Source organism: Phycodurus eques, chromosome 1, assembly GCF_024500275.1.
Source record: "Phycodurus eques isolate BA_2022a chromosome 1, UOR_Pequ_1.1, whole genome shotgun sequence".
NCBI lineage: Eukaryota > Metazoa > Chordata > Actinopteri > Syngnathiformes > Syngnathidae > Phycodurus > Phycodurus eques.
In genome coordinates, this window is record NC_084525.1 from 7349359 (window position 1) to 7364372 (window position 15014).

General features: G+C 43.1%; 1 protein-coding gene across 1 annotated transcript; it reads left to right on the forward strand.

Annotated features, from left to right (window-relative positions):
• Positions 1-930: 930 nt before the first annotated feature.
• Positions 931-6827, forward strand: LOC133401414 (major facilitator superfamily domain-containing protein 4B-like). Its single transcript, XM_061674433.1, has 10 exons — positions 931-1160; positions 1236-1434; positions 1528-1770; positions 1863-2025; positions 2141-2256; positions 5335-5508; positions 5587-5734; positions 6343-6413; positions 6503-6623; positions 6733-6827. Exons 1-10 carry the CDS (start codon positions 931-933, stop codon positions 6825-6827), a joined length of 1560 nt encoding a protein of 519 aa, XP_061530417.1.
• Positions 6828-15014: the final 8187 nt, after the last annotated feature.

Below are 15014 nucleotides of genomic sequence, written 5' to 3' on the forward strand. Positions count from 1 at the left end.
AACTAAACTACTTTGCCTTAGAAATGCCCGGCTTGGTTAATGCTAACACATAATGGAAAAACACCATGTGCTAACAATTAGCATTGAGAGTTGTGGTGTTAGAAGCCTTTAGACAACTGATATTTGAACGGTGAAGCAACACATGTAGACAGACAATATCCCAAAACTCACAAGGCATATATTCTTTATCGTTTGCGAAAAATGACAAACATTATTGCAGCTTATTGACTCACACACAATTTACCCACCTCGAGTGATGTCTTTCCCCAGAGAAATTCCATTTGGATGCTTCTCTCCTCCCCTCATGTGGATGCTGAGGTCACCACCCCTTCCATCCCACCTTTTGCATGCCAGTGAACCACTGTGTCGTAAAAAGAAATTAGGCCTAAATAATGGCCAAATTTAATGTAAAGCAATGTACTATAGGTTTTATTTGAAAATGGTACAGCACGGTCAAGCATGAAAGTGAACTTAATGATGATGACAATGTAACCACTGAACACATGACTACTGGAGGTCAACTCTATGTAATTTTCTATTCAAAAATCACCTGCCCGTGATGACACACGGGGTCTGTCACAGATTTATAGTATTGAATAGCATAAGATGATGCAAGTTAGTGCCGTCACCAAAGAACAGGATCTTCTCAATGTGTCATTGCCGCTCGTATTGAAACATTTCCTTCCGCCACAAAACATAAACACACATTTTCTGGTAGCATTTCAACAAGCGGCTCTTTTTTTAGGTGCTAATCATTGACCCAATTTGAATGCACCTGTTATTGTTACAAGCATTTCCACTTCACCCATTAACCCACGAGGACATCCTTTTTAGTTAAGCAATAAAATAGAGACGGGAGTAGAACGCTTTAAAAGAAACCAAGCGAACTGACAATCCAGTCTGCTGCTCGTTCCTTTTCGTGCGGCCAAGATGTTCGTGGATGATCGGATAGTATCTCTGTTCAAAAGGAATGCCCACCACACATTGACTTACTGGAGTGTTTTCTTCAGCTTTGGACTGTGCATCGCCTTCCTCGGGCCTACTATTCTGGACTTGCAGTGTCAAACAAACTCCACGCTGAGCCAGATTACATGGGTGTTCTTCTCGCAGCAATTCTGCTTGTTGATCGGCAGCTCGGTCGCCGGCGTTTTCAAGAGGACGTAAGTAACTAGAAGAAGCAAGGTCTCGGTGGCTACCAACCATCGAGATGTCGTCACTGTTTTTCTCTGTTTCAGGTTGTTCACCGCTCTGTCCGCTTTATTTGTCTCGGCGCTCATCATCTCTGTGATATTTTCCATCATCCCATTGTGCAACAATGTCTTGGTGCTGGCCATTGCCATGGCTGTGTCCGGTTTGGCCATGGGACTCATCGACACCATTGCAAACATCCAACTAGTCACCATCTATCAAAAGGACTCTGCTGTTTTCTTGCAGGTGAAAAGGCATCTTCTCAAAGTGGACTGGTTCAAGAAGTGCATAGTAGTCATAGTAATTAAAAGTGTAACTCTCACTTCTTTTTTTTTGCAGGCTCTCCATTTCTTTATTGGCTTCGGCGCCCTGGTGAGCCCTCTGATTGCAGATCCTTTCCTGTCGGAGCACGGCTGTGGGAATCACACTGGGAACGGGACAGTGATCATGCATCATTTCAGGAACATGCTGAGAAACAGTCCTATTGCGGAGCACAACATCACTCAGAACTACTTGCCCCACGGGGGGGTAGAGGAAGAGTCCAGTGTGCACTATGCCTTCTGGATCATGGCCCTTATCAATGTAAAGGCTCCAAACAAAGACACTGACTTACTTGATGGTGATATTTCAGCTCTCTGGTGGAAAATGAACATTATTTGATTTTGCTCCTTTAGCTGCCTGTACCCCTCGCTGTGCTCTTCTTGATGTATCGTGAGCAGCTGATACCATGCTGCCCCAGCGGCACACCTCAACTGCTGGACAAAGATGAACTGGCAATGGAGAACCAGCAGGGAGCTGAGGGCACAGAAGTGGGGCAGGGAGCACATGAAGCTGGAGGTATAGTAGTAACCCATGGAAAATGCATGCCTCCCTCTTCCATGTCCGGGGAGAGAAAAAAACAACAACAATAAATGCAATTTTGTGTGCTGCAATGTGTCAATTGTGAGCACAGGTCATGGGGATATCTTTAGCTGCTGTCAGAATGATAACCTGCGCGGCTTGCCAGTATCCTTCTTCATGATTCACATCCTTGGTGGGATGGTGCTCTTCATGACTGATGGTATTGTGGTGAGTGAGCTGTAAACACAAATAACACACACAAACACACATTAATAGAGACACTGCCACACATACAGTGGTGCCTTCAGTGTTGGGGGAAAACTTGTAACATGGAACAAGATTACATAATTTCATTACAAATTTTATGTAATTATACTCCGTTACATTAATGGAAGAAATTTTGTAATTAAATTACAATAGGTTTTGGAAATATCCATGATGATCTCAAATAGCTACAAAATTATTATTTATTTTTTTTCATATCACTTCATCCTTCTAAAGGATTGGCTCTCTCTGGTCATGTGCCATTCTGCTGTTGTCTCAAACATGGCATACTTTTCCAAATATGACCTCCAAGCACCACCCTGTGGTTCAATCTATTAGTTTGTCTAAGATTTTGAAAAGGTTAGACTCATATGTAGGTCATTAGGTCAACATGGTATGGTATCGTGTTTTTCTACATGTTGTACACATATAATTTTTGATCATGTATTTACATTTCATCATGTTTTTTTAATCAGTTTATTATTTGTGTAAAAAAACCTAATATGTCCAAAATAATAATCTGTAGTATTTATCCACTTTTTTAGGGGAAACATCCAAGGGTCTGATGCATTCATTCAAAATTAAGAAAAATAATCAAAATGTAATTAAATGTAATTAGTTATATAACTTTCAGAAAGTAATTAAAATAGTTACACAACTTTTACATTTTCAACAGGGTAACTAAAGTCATCTTCCCAACACTGGCGCCTTTAGATATGAGAGAGCCGACTTACAACTTTTTTGACATATGAGCTGTCGTTCTGATGATTTTGTGCTTTGACTTGCCAGAAAAAAATTTAGATACAAGTGCTGTATGGTGGCAGTGAACACAAGTCACTTCACAACAAATAGACGTCTGGCATATAGACAACAAATAGGCTTCAAGCAGGTTCATGTCACTCCCAGTTGAGGTTTACCGTCAAACTAAATATAAAAGAGGATTACGTTTTGTATTTGAAACAATCATATAATTTTGCCTTAAGTCAGTTAGCTTGATGCTAACACATAATGGGAAACGCCTTTGACGGGCTAACGAACGACATCTATGTTTAGAGAATGGATATTTGAACACAAATGATGCAGCAACACATGTAGATAGATCATCAAAGAATGCTCACGTGCATATATTCTTTATCCTCTGTGAAAAATAAGAGATATTACTGCAGATTTCGGAGTCCATTACAGTAGTTGAGTGAAACTTTTTTTCGTTTGTCTGCGTGACTTTATTATTGTGGTCAAGTCACTTACACCTGAAGGTGGCGCAATGAATTAATCATGACGCACAAACTGTTTAATTCTTTACAATCTATTCACTTGTTTTTACAACAGTGGTGCCTTGAAATACAAGTTTAATTAATTCCGTATCCTTGCTTGTAACTTAAAACACTCATGTCTGATATTATATTATACCATTGAAATATATTTCACCATTGAAATGAATGGAAATGCCATTAATCCATTCCAGCCTGCCCCCAAAACATTGAAATGTGTTTTTTTTAAATAAGGATAAATAGCGCTCTACAAAATTATACTATAAAAAAAAAACTGTCATGACATAAATCCATCCATCCATCCATTTTCTTTACCGTTCATCCTCACTAGGGTCGCGGGCTGCTGGAGCCTATCCCAGCTATCTTCGGGGCGGGAGGCGAGGTACACCCTGAACCAGCCAATCGCAGGGCACATGGAAACAAACAACCATTCGGACTCACATTCACACCTACGGGCAATTTAGAGTCTTCAATAAACCTACCACGCATGTTTTTGGCATGTGGGAGGAAACCGGAGTGCCCGGAGAAAACTAACGCAGGCACGGGGAGAACATGCAAATTCCACACAGGCGGGGCCGGGATTTGAACCCCGGACCCGCAGGGCACATACAAACAGACAACCATTCGCACTCACAGTCATGCCTACGGGCAATTTAGAGTCTCCAATTAATGCATGTTTTTTTTTTTTAACCCCGGTCCTCAGAACTGTGAGGCTGACGCTCTAACCAGTCATGTATATTTACATCTCATATAACACTTTAAAGGGAGTTGTGATAACCATGAATACATAGGATTCAAAATAATTAAAAAGCTTTTGTCACACTTTCTGTTTCAATGTAATGAACATTATGCTACTCATACCGGTGTGTGCCCCTTGGGCACCTGGGGCAGTATAAGACAGACATAAAAATGTACTGTACTGTACACAGAGACAGTCTCAGCTTCTCAGTGTGGCAGTAATATCAGTTGTTCTTGGCAGAGGATAAAGAATGTATGCCTGTGCATATTGTTATATTGTCCGTCTGCAGGCGGCACAGTGGACAACTGGTTAGAGCGTCACCCTCACAGTTCTGAGGACCCGGGTTCAATCCCCGGCCCCGCCTGTGTGGAGTTTGCATGTTCTCCCCGTGCCTGCGTGGGTTTTCTCCGGGCACTCCGGTTTCCTCCCACATCCCAAAAACATGCATTAATTGGAGACTCTAAATTGCCTGTAGGTGTGACTGTGAGTGCAAATGGTTGTTATTTTGTATGTGCCCTGCAATTATAAATATATATATATATATATATATATATATATATATAAATATATATATATATATATATATATATATATATATATATATATATATATATATATATATCGTTAGTGGGATATAACATTTTGTCCATATCGCACAGCTCTAGCTGAGAGTGGTATGAAACAGCTTGAAGCCTCTTTTTTAAAGAATTGTTTACTAATTATTTTTGCCAAACTTCTGGTTGTTGTGAAGTGAGTTGAGTCGTTGCCACCATACAGCACTGATATAAAATTTGCGCCCCCAAGTCCAAGCAAAAATGCTTCCTAAAAAAAGGAAGTCGCGTCACTCGTATCTCAACGCCCCACTTTATATGTTTTTATAAAGTACAATATGACAGGGTGCAGTTTTCAGTATTAAAAAACACATTACAACATTTTTTGTTGTTTTTTTGGGGGGGCGAGGCTGGAAAGGATAAATACATATATTAATACATATCTACATTCAACATGATAAAGTGTGCTTTTCTTTTTCAGGGGGCATACGCTGGTTTTGTGTACACGTATGCCGTTGCATCGCCCATGTCCCTACCCCATAAGACAGCAGGCTACTTAGCCAGCATTTTCTGGGCGTCCATCACCGCAGGTCGACTGCTGTCCATACCTCTCTCGTACCATTTCCAAGTTGTGAGACTGCTCATGGTCAACCTGGTAATGACGCATTAGAAAAACACGGATGTGACGCACTGACAGCTGAAGGTTCAACTTCATTTGTCCTCCGTCTTACAGGCAGGTGCTATTATCACTGTGTTGCTGCTGCTGATCTTCTACACCAGCAGTACGTTTTTGTATGTTGGGACCTGTTTGTGTGGGCTTTTCCTCAGCAGCATCTTCCCGTGCATGCTTGCTTACACTGAAGACATCCTTGATTACCAGGGTATGGTTACAGTGCACAGTGGAACCTCGGCTTACAAACATCATATGTTCCGTGACCCCCGTTTCTAACCCGAAAAGTTCATAAACCAATGTAATGTTTAAAATTGAAATTAATAGAAATGCAAGACGTAATATTTATCTTATTTGGATCCTTGAGTTTTTAAAAATAAATAAATAGGTGAAAACACTTTCTGATGATGAAATAACAGTGGGTTCGCTTGCAAATCACTGTGCAGTGCCTTAGCGTTTTTGGGTGATGTTTACGTTCACTGTGGTTACTGCTAGCCCTAAATGGCCACCACCGCCCACAATAGAGCGCAGCTTTTGCATTGCATTGTGGGATGTGGTGGCCATTTTAGGCAAAAAACACAAAGCTACCTAAAGGATGGAGCCAATAATGTTTATGCGGCGTGATAAAAAGCACAAAGTTCTGAGCCTTCCGGAGCCATGCCAAGACTGTTCGTAAACCGAAAATACTGTCCAGCCCGAGGTGATTTTTGTTTTCTAAAAATTTTCATAAACCATGTTGTTCATAAACCGAGGTTCCAATGTACACATTTACACTAATAATAGACCAAACATTAAAAACAAACTATGTATTGTTTCTAGGTTGTGCTACCTCAGTGCTGGTGACAAGTGCAGGAATGGGAGAGATGGTAATGCAGGTTCTGGTTGGCTCAGTAAGTTTAATTGCTATGAATGCAAAAGCAATAATATTTGTTTCATAAGCAACTCTTGTGGAGATTTATCATTGCCATTATATCCTCAGATTATCCAAACTGAAGGCAGCTATAGCTTCCTTCTGTGTGGAGTGATTATCGCCAGCATTGGTTTTATCCTTTTTATTGGTCTGCTGTTCTTCCATCGGATGCACAGAAACTATCTCACAGGTACAACGGCAACTCATATTCAACCAATGTAGGCCTGCTGCGGGGTTATTTGCATGCATTTCACCCTTGTCATCATTCACTCACTGCCCTCCTCTTGCATCCCCACTAGGAACAACAAAAAAGTCCGCCATGGTGGAGGAAGAAACGCCAGAAACTAATGGATTGCCCAATGTCGAGCCAAAAGAGGAGGCACAGAAGAGCTGAGAGTCATGGGCACTGTGTTTTCTTCTTTACATCAAATCCATACATTTACCAAAATGACTCTTGTGACTTTTAGTGTGCTGGAGCAATATGTACTGTATATGTATATATATATATATATATATATATATTTATATATATATTGCTATTAGCAATATGGATGGATTTGATAGTTTCAATTGTGTGGATCTAATTATTGAATAATCGCATCTTGATGCATTGGAGGCAAAATGGGGTGCACGACTACCACAGATTCTGAAGTTGGCTGTCTGAAGACGTCGAGTCAAGTTTATGTGCATCGCCAATAATCACAAAAAAGTCTCAGAAGAGCAACATGACATCAGCTATGGCTAATCCTTTGGCAGCATTTCAGTTTTCTATACAACACTGGCATCAAAACAGGAGTCCAGTTCAATATTCGGAGAGAGCCTCTCTCTTCCCATGAAAAAGAATATTAAAATAACAAGTAGTTTATTGAATTATTAATATTCTGCCTTGTCCATTGAGGGAATATTATCAAAAGCCCATCCCTAATGTGCAAAGTAGGAAGTTTTTTTTGTTTTTTTTAATGAGCTTTTTGAAACTTCTGGAATACTTTGGTGTCGTTTTTTATACTGTAACTAGAAGAAGAAAAAGAAGCGACTTTTGGCTTTTCCCTGTCAAGGGTCACCACAGTGAGTCACTCGCATGATTTGTTTCCTGATGCAACCCATAGCCATGGGACTGGCAGTGGCTGGTATTGGTACACTGACTGAGAATCGAACCCACAACGTCTGCGTGTCAGCATCATGTAACACAACACTACACAGATATTCTCCTACTGTATATAAGTGAAACACAATAATTAAAATTTAACCGTTTTGGCGCTAATCTTATGCGGTGAGGACTTTGTACTTGGTAAGATAACGAATAACGCATTCCAAACAGCTTAAGTCCAGTCAATTTGTAACTCCCGATTTAACATCTCCACAGAAGTACAACTGGTTCATGTTTGCTGGATACAACTTCTTAGCAGGCAGTTCTTCTACAGACATCCAGAAGGGGGCAACAGAGATTGTTTCTGACCTGATGCCAGAAAACCTCATGGTGATAAGCAATAAAAATCACGAGAAGACGCATATGAAAGAAATATGTGCTCATGCTACTTTAAAATAAATATTACCTTTTTAAAAAAGAATTGTAATACTTTAATTCAATAATGGCGGCACTGTGGACGACTGGTTAGAGCGTCAGCCTCACAGTTCTGAGGACCTGGGTTCAATCCCCGGCCCCGACTGTGTGGAGTTTGCATGTTCTCCCCGTGCCTGCGTGGGTTTTCTCCGGGGACTCCGGTTTCCTCCCACATCCCAAAAACATGCATGAATTGGAGACTCTAAATTGCCCGTAGGTGTGACTGTGAGTGCAAATGGTTGTCTGTTTGTATGTGCCCTGCGATTGGCTGGCAACCAGTTCAAGGTGTACCCCGCCTCCTGCCCGATGACAGCTGGGATAGGCTCCAGCACGCCCGCGACCCTAGTGAGGATAAGCGGCTCAGAAAATGGATGGATAATTCAATAATTAAATAACTTGGAACCCATTCAGTTCAAAGTCAGAATAGAAGGAATTAAATACTCTGGCAATTGATTTGTTAGTAAAATATTCAAACCTCCAAATTGATGGCACAACACTATACTGAACTGTGTGTCAGTCAGTGGCAATCCCAACTTGAATGTCTCCCTGTGCAAAACACAGACACGTGCACATAATGGGAGTAGGTGCTCTAGCCAAAAATTGTTCATACAATTAAAAAAAAAAATACTATGTCTTTAAGCTGTGTATTTATTTCTGTTAACACAATCAATACAGTCACTGATGGTGTAGTGGTACACTCGCCTGACTTTGGTGCGGGCAGCGTGGGTTTAGTTCCCACTCAGTGGCGGTGCGAATGGTTGTCAGTGTCTATATGTGCCCTGCGACTGACTGGCGACCAGTTCAGGGTGTAATCCACCTTTCGCCCAAAGTCAGCTGGGATAGCCTCCAGCGCCTCGTGACCCTAACCAGGATAAGCGGTGTTCAAAATGGATGGATGGACAATCAATACAATAAATGATAACATGTTTAACAAAGGGGAGTCAAGGGAGGCTACAGTGGATATAAAAAGTCAACACAGCCCTGTTCAAATGAGAGGATTTTGGAAGGAGAAGGAGGGGGGCTGAGGTCAAGGCGGGAGCACATGTACAATTCTCCCAAGGACTAAAATAAATGCTGGTCAGATTTCAAAACACTTTAGTAAAATTGATGACAGAGAGGGTAATTTTTCTTTTAAATATTGGTGAAGAAATAAAAGAGCTGCACCAAAAAGCACTTTTTGGTTCAGGGCAAAAGGTGGTGCTTGAGCACCACCTTTTTCATGTGTGCACATGCCTCGTGAAAACCCCCTTTGGCGTGTTACTGACTTGTTACATGTTTTGCTATCATTTTGTTTGTACAGCGGGTGAAGTTAGTGGTCTGTTTAGTGAACAGTTTCTTTCTTAGTGGTGGAAATGGCAGTTTTGGCAACCATACTGAGTCAGTTCATCAAAAAAGATTGATTCAAAAGGATAGAAAACTGTTTCACTTAGCAATATTTTATATTTTATTTTAGGGCATGCCGGCACGATGACCGACTGATTTTCACATTTGCCTCACAGTTCTGGGGACCGGAGTTTGAATCCCGGCCCAGCCTGTGTGGAGTTTGCATGTTCTCCCATTGCCTGGGTGGGTTTTCTCCAGGCACTGCGGTTTCCTCCCACATCCCAAAAACATACGTGGTAGATTGATTGAAGACTAAAATTGCCCGTAGGTGTGAATGTGAGTGTGAATGGTTGTTTGTTTCTATGTGCCCTGCGATTGGCTGGCGACCGGTTCAGGGTGTACCCCGCCTCCCGCCCGAAGATAGCTGGGTTAGATGGATGGATGGATGGATTTTGGGGCATGGTGGCACCCCACCCTCCAGCAATGCCACCCTGTGCAGCCTCACATAATGGGGAGAAGAGAAGAAACCTTGGCATGTCTGGCATGCATTCCAATCGCTGACAAATTACAAGCGACGATCCCCCCAAGCTGAGAACAATAGCACACTAGCCAACGACTCGAATGCCTTCTACTGCAGATTTGAAAAGGACACTTTCACTTCAATAGATCTCTGGAATTGTGCGAAGTTCCATCCTGTTTCAAACGCTCCACCATCATTCCAGTTCCCAAGAAACCTGCAATCTCGGGTCTAAATGACTACAGGCCTGTCGCTTTGATATCTGTGGTCATGAAGTCCTTTGAAAGTCTCGTGCTGGACCACCTCAAGAGTGTCACAGGTCTCCTGCTGGGCCCCCTGCAGTTTGCCTACCAAGCGAACAGGTCTGTGGATGATGCAGTCAACATGGGACTGCACTTCATTTTAGAACATATCGACAGTGCAGGGACCTACGCGAGAATCCTGTTCGTGGACTTCAGCTCAGCGTTCAGCACCATCATCCCTGAACTCCTTTCATCCAAGCTTCTCCAGCTCAGCGTCTCACCTGCCATCTGCCAGTAGATTTACAGCTTTCTGACGGGCAGGACACAGCAGGTCAGGCTGGGGGAGGCCACCTCATCCACACGCAGCATCAGCACTGGGGCGCCCCAAGGTTGTGTCCTCTCTCCGCTGCTCTTCTCTCTCTACATGAACGACTGCACCTCAGCGCACCCGACTGTCAAACTCCTGAAGTTTGCAGAAGACACCACTGTCATCGGCCTCATCAAGGACGGTGACGAGTCTGCATATCGACAGGAAGTGGAGCGGCTGGAGCTATGGTGGGGCCGACACAACCTGGAGCTGAACACGCTCAAGACTGTAGAGATGATCGTGGACTTCAGGAGGCATCCTTCGCCACAGCTGCCCCTCACGTTGTCCAGCTGCCTTGTGTCAACCGTCGAGACCTTCAAGTTCCTGGGAATTACAGTCTGTCAGGACCTGAAGTGGGAGACCAACATCAACTCCGTCCTCAAAAAGGCCCAGCAGAGGATGTTCTTTCTGCGGCTTCTGAGAAAGCACGGCCTGCCACCGGAGCTGCTGAGACAGTCTACGCAGCGGTCATCGAATCAGTCCTGCGTTCTTCCATCACAGTCAGGTTTGGTGCTGCTACAAAAAAGGACAAACTCCGACTGCAACGGACAATCAAAACTGCTGAAAGGATTGTCGGTACCCCCCTACCCACCATTGAGGACTTGCAAGCTGCCAGAACTAAGACAAGGGCGTGCAAAATCCTCTCGGACCCTGTGCACCCCGGTCACCAGCTCTTCCAGCTCCTTCCCTCAGGTAGGCGCTACCAATCAATGCAAACTAGAACTAGTAGACATTCCAACAGCTTCTTCCCTCTTGTGATCAACTTCTTAAACACCTAAGCTACAATTCCATTACAACATGCTGGCAATTTTTTGACTTGAGTTTGTTGTCACATTTCTGTGGGGCCAATTATGTATTACTCGTGCACTCACTGTAGTTGTCTCGCCATGCTGCACTATTTGCATGTCTGTTGTTGACCAATACTGGCCAACCATGCCAGAGTAGCATCTGCTCCATTTGTACACTGATTGAGGAGAATCTGTAACATTTCCACAACCAACATTGTCCCAGCTTATCGCACTACTCGTCACTTTAAACCGCATACACTCCTTGAAGTCTCAGCGCCCTTTGCACAATGGTCATTGCACCGGACTATTGCAATATTAGTCGTTCGAACTGCTCTAAGTGCTAGAGGACTCTGCATCTTTTTGCACAATTGTCAAAAAAAAAAAAAAATGTACCGGCATTACCAGATAACTAGCAACCCTTTACTGCTCAGTGACTGTTTATTTTTTGTCAATGTCTTTCTGTCTCCAAAGTGTTCTGTAAATTGACTGTCTGTTGTCGTACTAGAGCGGCTCCAACTACCGGAGACAAATTCCTTGTGTGTTTTTGGACATACTTGGCAAATAAAGATGATTCTGATTCTGATTGACCACAGATGGAGGGATTCCCTTTCAGGATGAACAAGCCACAATGGATGTTGAGTGGACAACATTTATCAACGTTATAAAGCCCTTTAAACAGCTGAAAAAAAAGTGCTGTAGACAGATAAAAAAATAAAATGTCAGAAATACAAACAATTTAAGATAAGCAATTAAAACAAAAGAACATTAAAACCACTGAGGTCCTGAGTCTTAAGCCGGGCTGAAAGCCACAGAATAAAAATGAGTTTTAAGACATGTTTTAAAACACATAATATGGTGCTGAACAATGTTAATTAAGACGGCATTAGACTCCATTTAATGAGATAAAGCACCACAGGTAATTGCCTTCAGGAAAGCGGTTCTTCATCAGGACCTGGCCTGGTAGGTCGGAGCAGAATCCTCCATAGCGACGGTCTACCTGAGACCTTGTCCCAGTTGGTCGATGCAGAATCCAGCAATGGCCTCAGATTCGGTCATCGCCACCTAGCCCCCTCTCGAAGCAGGAGTGGAGGGCGGAAGAGAGAGGAGAAGCTGCAGCATAACAGTCCTACATCGAGTTTCACTGAATGCCAATATGTAAAAACAAGTCTTAAATTGAGATTTTAACATTTCTACTGAGGAATCACCTCAAATATCTGCAGTTGCTGCAGCATTTTGTACTGACTGCAGGCTTTTAATGCTAGACAGGGGAAGACTAGAAAGCAGCACATTACAAGAGTCATGGCGAGATTAACAAATGCATGGACTGTGATCTCTGTGTCATTAGTGGATAGAATGGGCAATATCTTAGGGATATTGCGCAGATAAAAAAAAATGCTGTTATGTTAATGTTCTTAATGTGGATTTGAAAGGAGAGAGTTGAGTCAAATATAAGAGAGATTTTTTGTTGAGTCACTTTGGGAAATGGTGCTTTATGATAGTGAGCAAGGCAGTGCGACTGATTAGTGGTGGGAATAATTACACTAATCACCTGTAAGAAATTTATAATGCAAAAGAAAGGTCAGTCTGGGTAGTTGACATGATAATACAAGCCACCCACGCCCCAGGACCCAGGGTGGTGTCGTGCATTAATATCGGAGGGACTGGTGGGAGCGAGAGTAAGTCATGAATACTGGCTGTCATGACAATGTGTGTATAGAGGCATTAGGGTAAGAGGACATCTACCGTATTTTCACGACCAGAGGGCGCACCATATTAAAAGGCGCAGTCTCAGGTACGGGGTCTATTTATGTATTTAACACATAAATAAGGCGCACCGTATTGTATGGCAGGCATGGTAAACATACACTAGCTTAGAACATACGGTAGCATGCATGCAGGCTAAAACAATGTTTTTAAAAAGGCAGCGGGAGCAAAACTGAGTTCGGTTGTACTTTATTGAAGTATTTAACAATGTACTCACGTTATTTTTTGATCAATCCTCATCCACAAATCCATCAAAGTCCTCATCTTCTGTATCCAAAATGAACAGCTGGGCAAGTTCTCCCACAAACACGGCGGGTTCCCGCTCGTCATTGTCAGAGTCAGTCTCGTTGCCTGGGGGCTGTTCAGCAATGATGCCGGCTTTCACGAAAGCTCGGAGAACAGTCAAAGCAGATACCTTAGCCCAAGCACCCACAATCCATTCACATATGGTGGCGTAACTTGCCCGGCGTTGCCTCCCAGTCTTATTTGCACTTGGTTTTTCACAGCGGCTGTGAGATGGGCGCGCATGGAGTCACAGATCAACAGGGACGGTGATGCGTGGGAAAAAAAAACATCTTTACGTACACCTCACTCAGCCACTCTCTCATTTTCTCCTCGTCAATCCAGCCCTTTTGAAAGTGAGCGAAAGTGAGCGGCACCTCGTCCATGTCGGTGATGTGGTTGGGCTGGATGTGTTTGTCGGCAATCTTTTTACTGCAGTAGGAGTGGAAGATGGCCAGCTTTTCCTTGTTATCCACCGGAAGTTGCTGCGCCACGGTGCTCCTTGCCCGGATGGATAGATGACGCCGTTTCATAAAACGAAAGCACCAAGACGGACCTCCTTAAAAATGTTCGATTTTCATTTCTTCTGCAAGCGTTATTGCCCTCAGTCGAATGGTGACTGTAGAGACGCTTCTCCTGGCTGTTCTTTGCTCATTAATCCATTGCTAGCGTTGGTCTTCCAACTCGGGCCACCTCGCCTTGTTTTCCATTGCTAGCGTTGGTCTTCCAACTCGGGCCACCTCGTCTTGTTTCCGCGGAAACTCAGCTTCGTTTTCTTGACTTGGCGAGGCTCGTTTTCCTGCTTCCTCCACTTGCGAACCATGGATTCGTTGATCCTGAATTCTCTCGCGGCTGTTCGATTCCCATGTTCCTCCGCGTAACTGACAGCTTGCAGTTTAAACTGTGCTTCGTAAGCGTGTCTCTTCGTAGGTGCCATTTTCGGGGTCCTTAGCCAAACCGATGTTGTTTTGCACAATGCACATACTATAGTATACCTACTGGGGGCGTGTCTTTACCGTCCTCTGTCACGAGCACCCTTCCTCCTATACGTCGGCATGCTGTACTCAGTTACGTCCGCCTTAACTCTATATAAGCAGCGTGTCGGCAGGAAATGCTCCCAGTCAGTCAAGCGGAGCACTCATCAAAGTCACACAACATTTACAGATTTTGGAACTCGGTGCACACATAAGGCGCGCCGCATGATAAGGCGCCACGTCCATTTTGGAGAAACTTTAAGACTTTTAAGTGCGCCTTTGGTCGTGAAAATATGGTAATTTACAGCCTTTGTGTTTCAGAATGGACACACAACTATTGCTTTCAATTGTGTGATGAACACAATTAGTGTTCTCTTTTCCCAAACAAGACAACAGCAAACGTTATAAGACGAGCCAAGATTCTCAAAGGATGCGTTTAATGTCATCAAATATTTAGCAGTCATTGCAGAATCCATTATCCGTGATTTTTAATGTGATCAGGTTTGAGTTGTTTTGCTTTTATCACCAAGATCAATTTAAAAAGATTTATTCAAACTGCGTGAGTGCCTTACCTGCCCTTATCTTACGTTTCTTGTCCTGCAGACTTGAGAATTTCCCCTTGATATTCCTGCTGAGGAATGAATAACCTCAAACTAATATGATAGAACTACAGACGATTACTGACAATTGGGTGAAGCTCATCTACTGTACATTTTCAGTTTTTATAACACATTTGATTGACCGGTCATATAACCTGCACTTG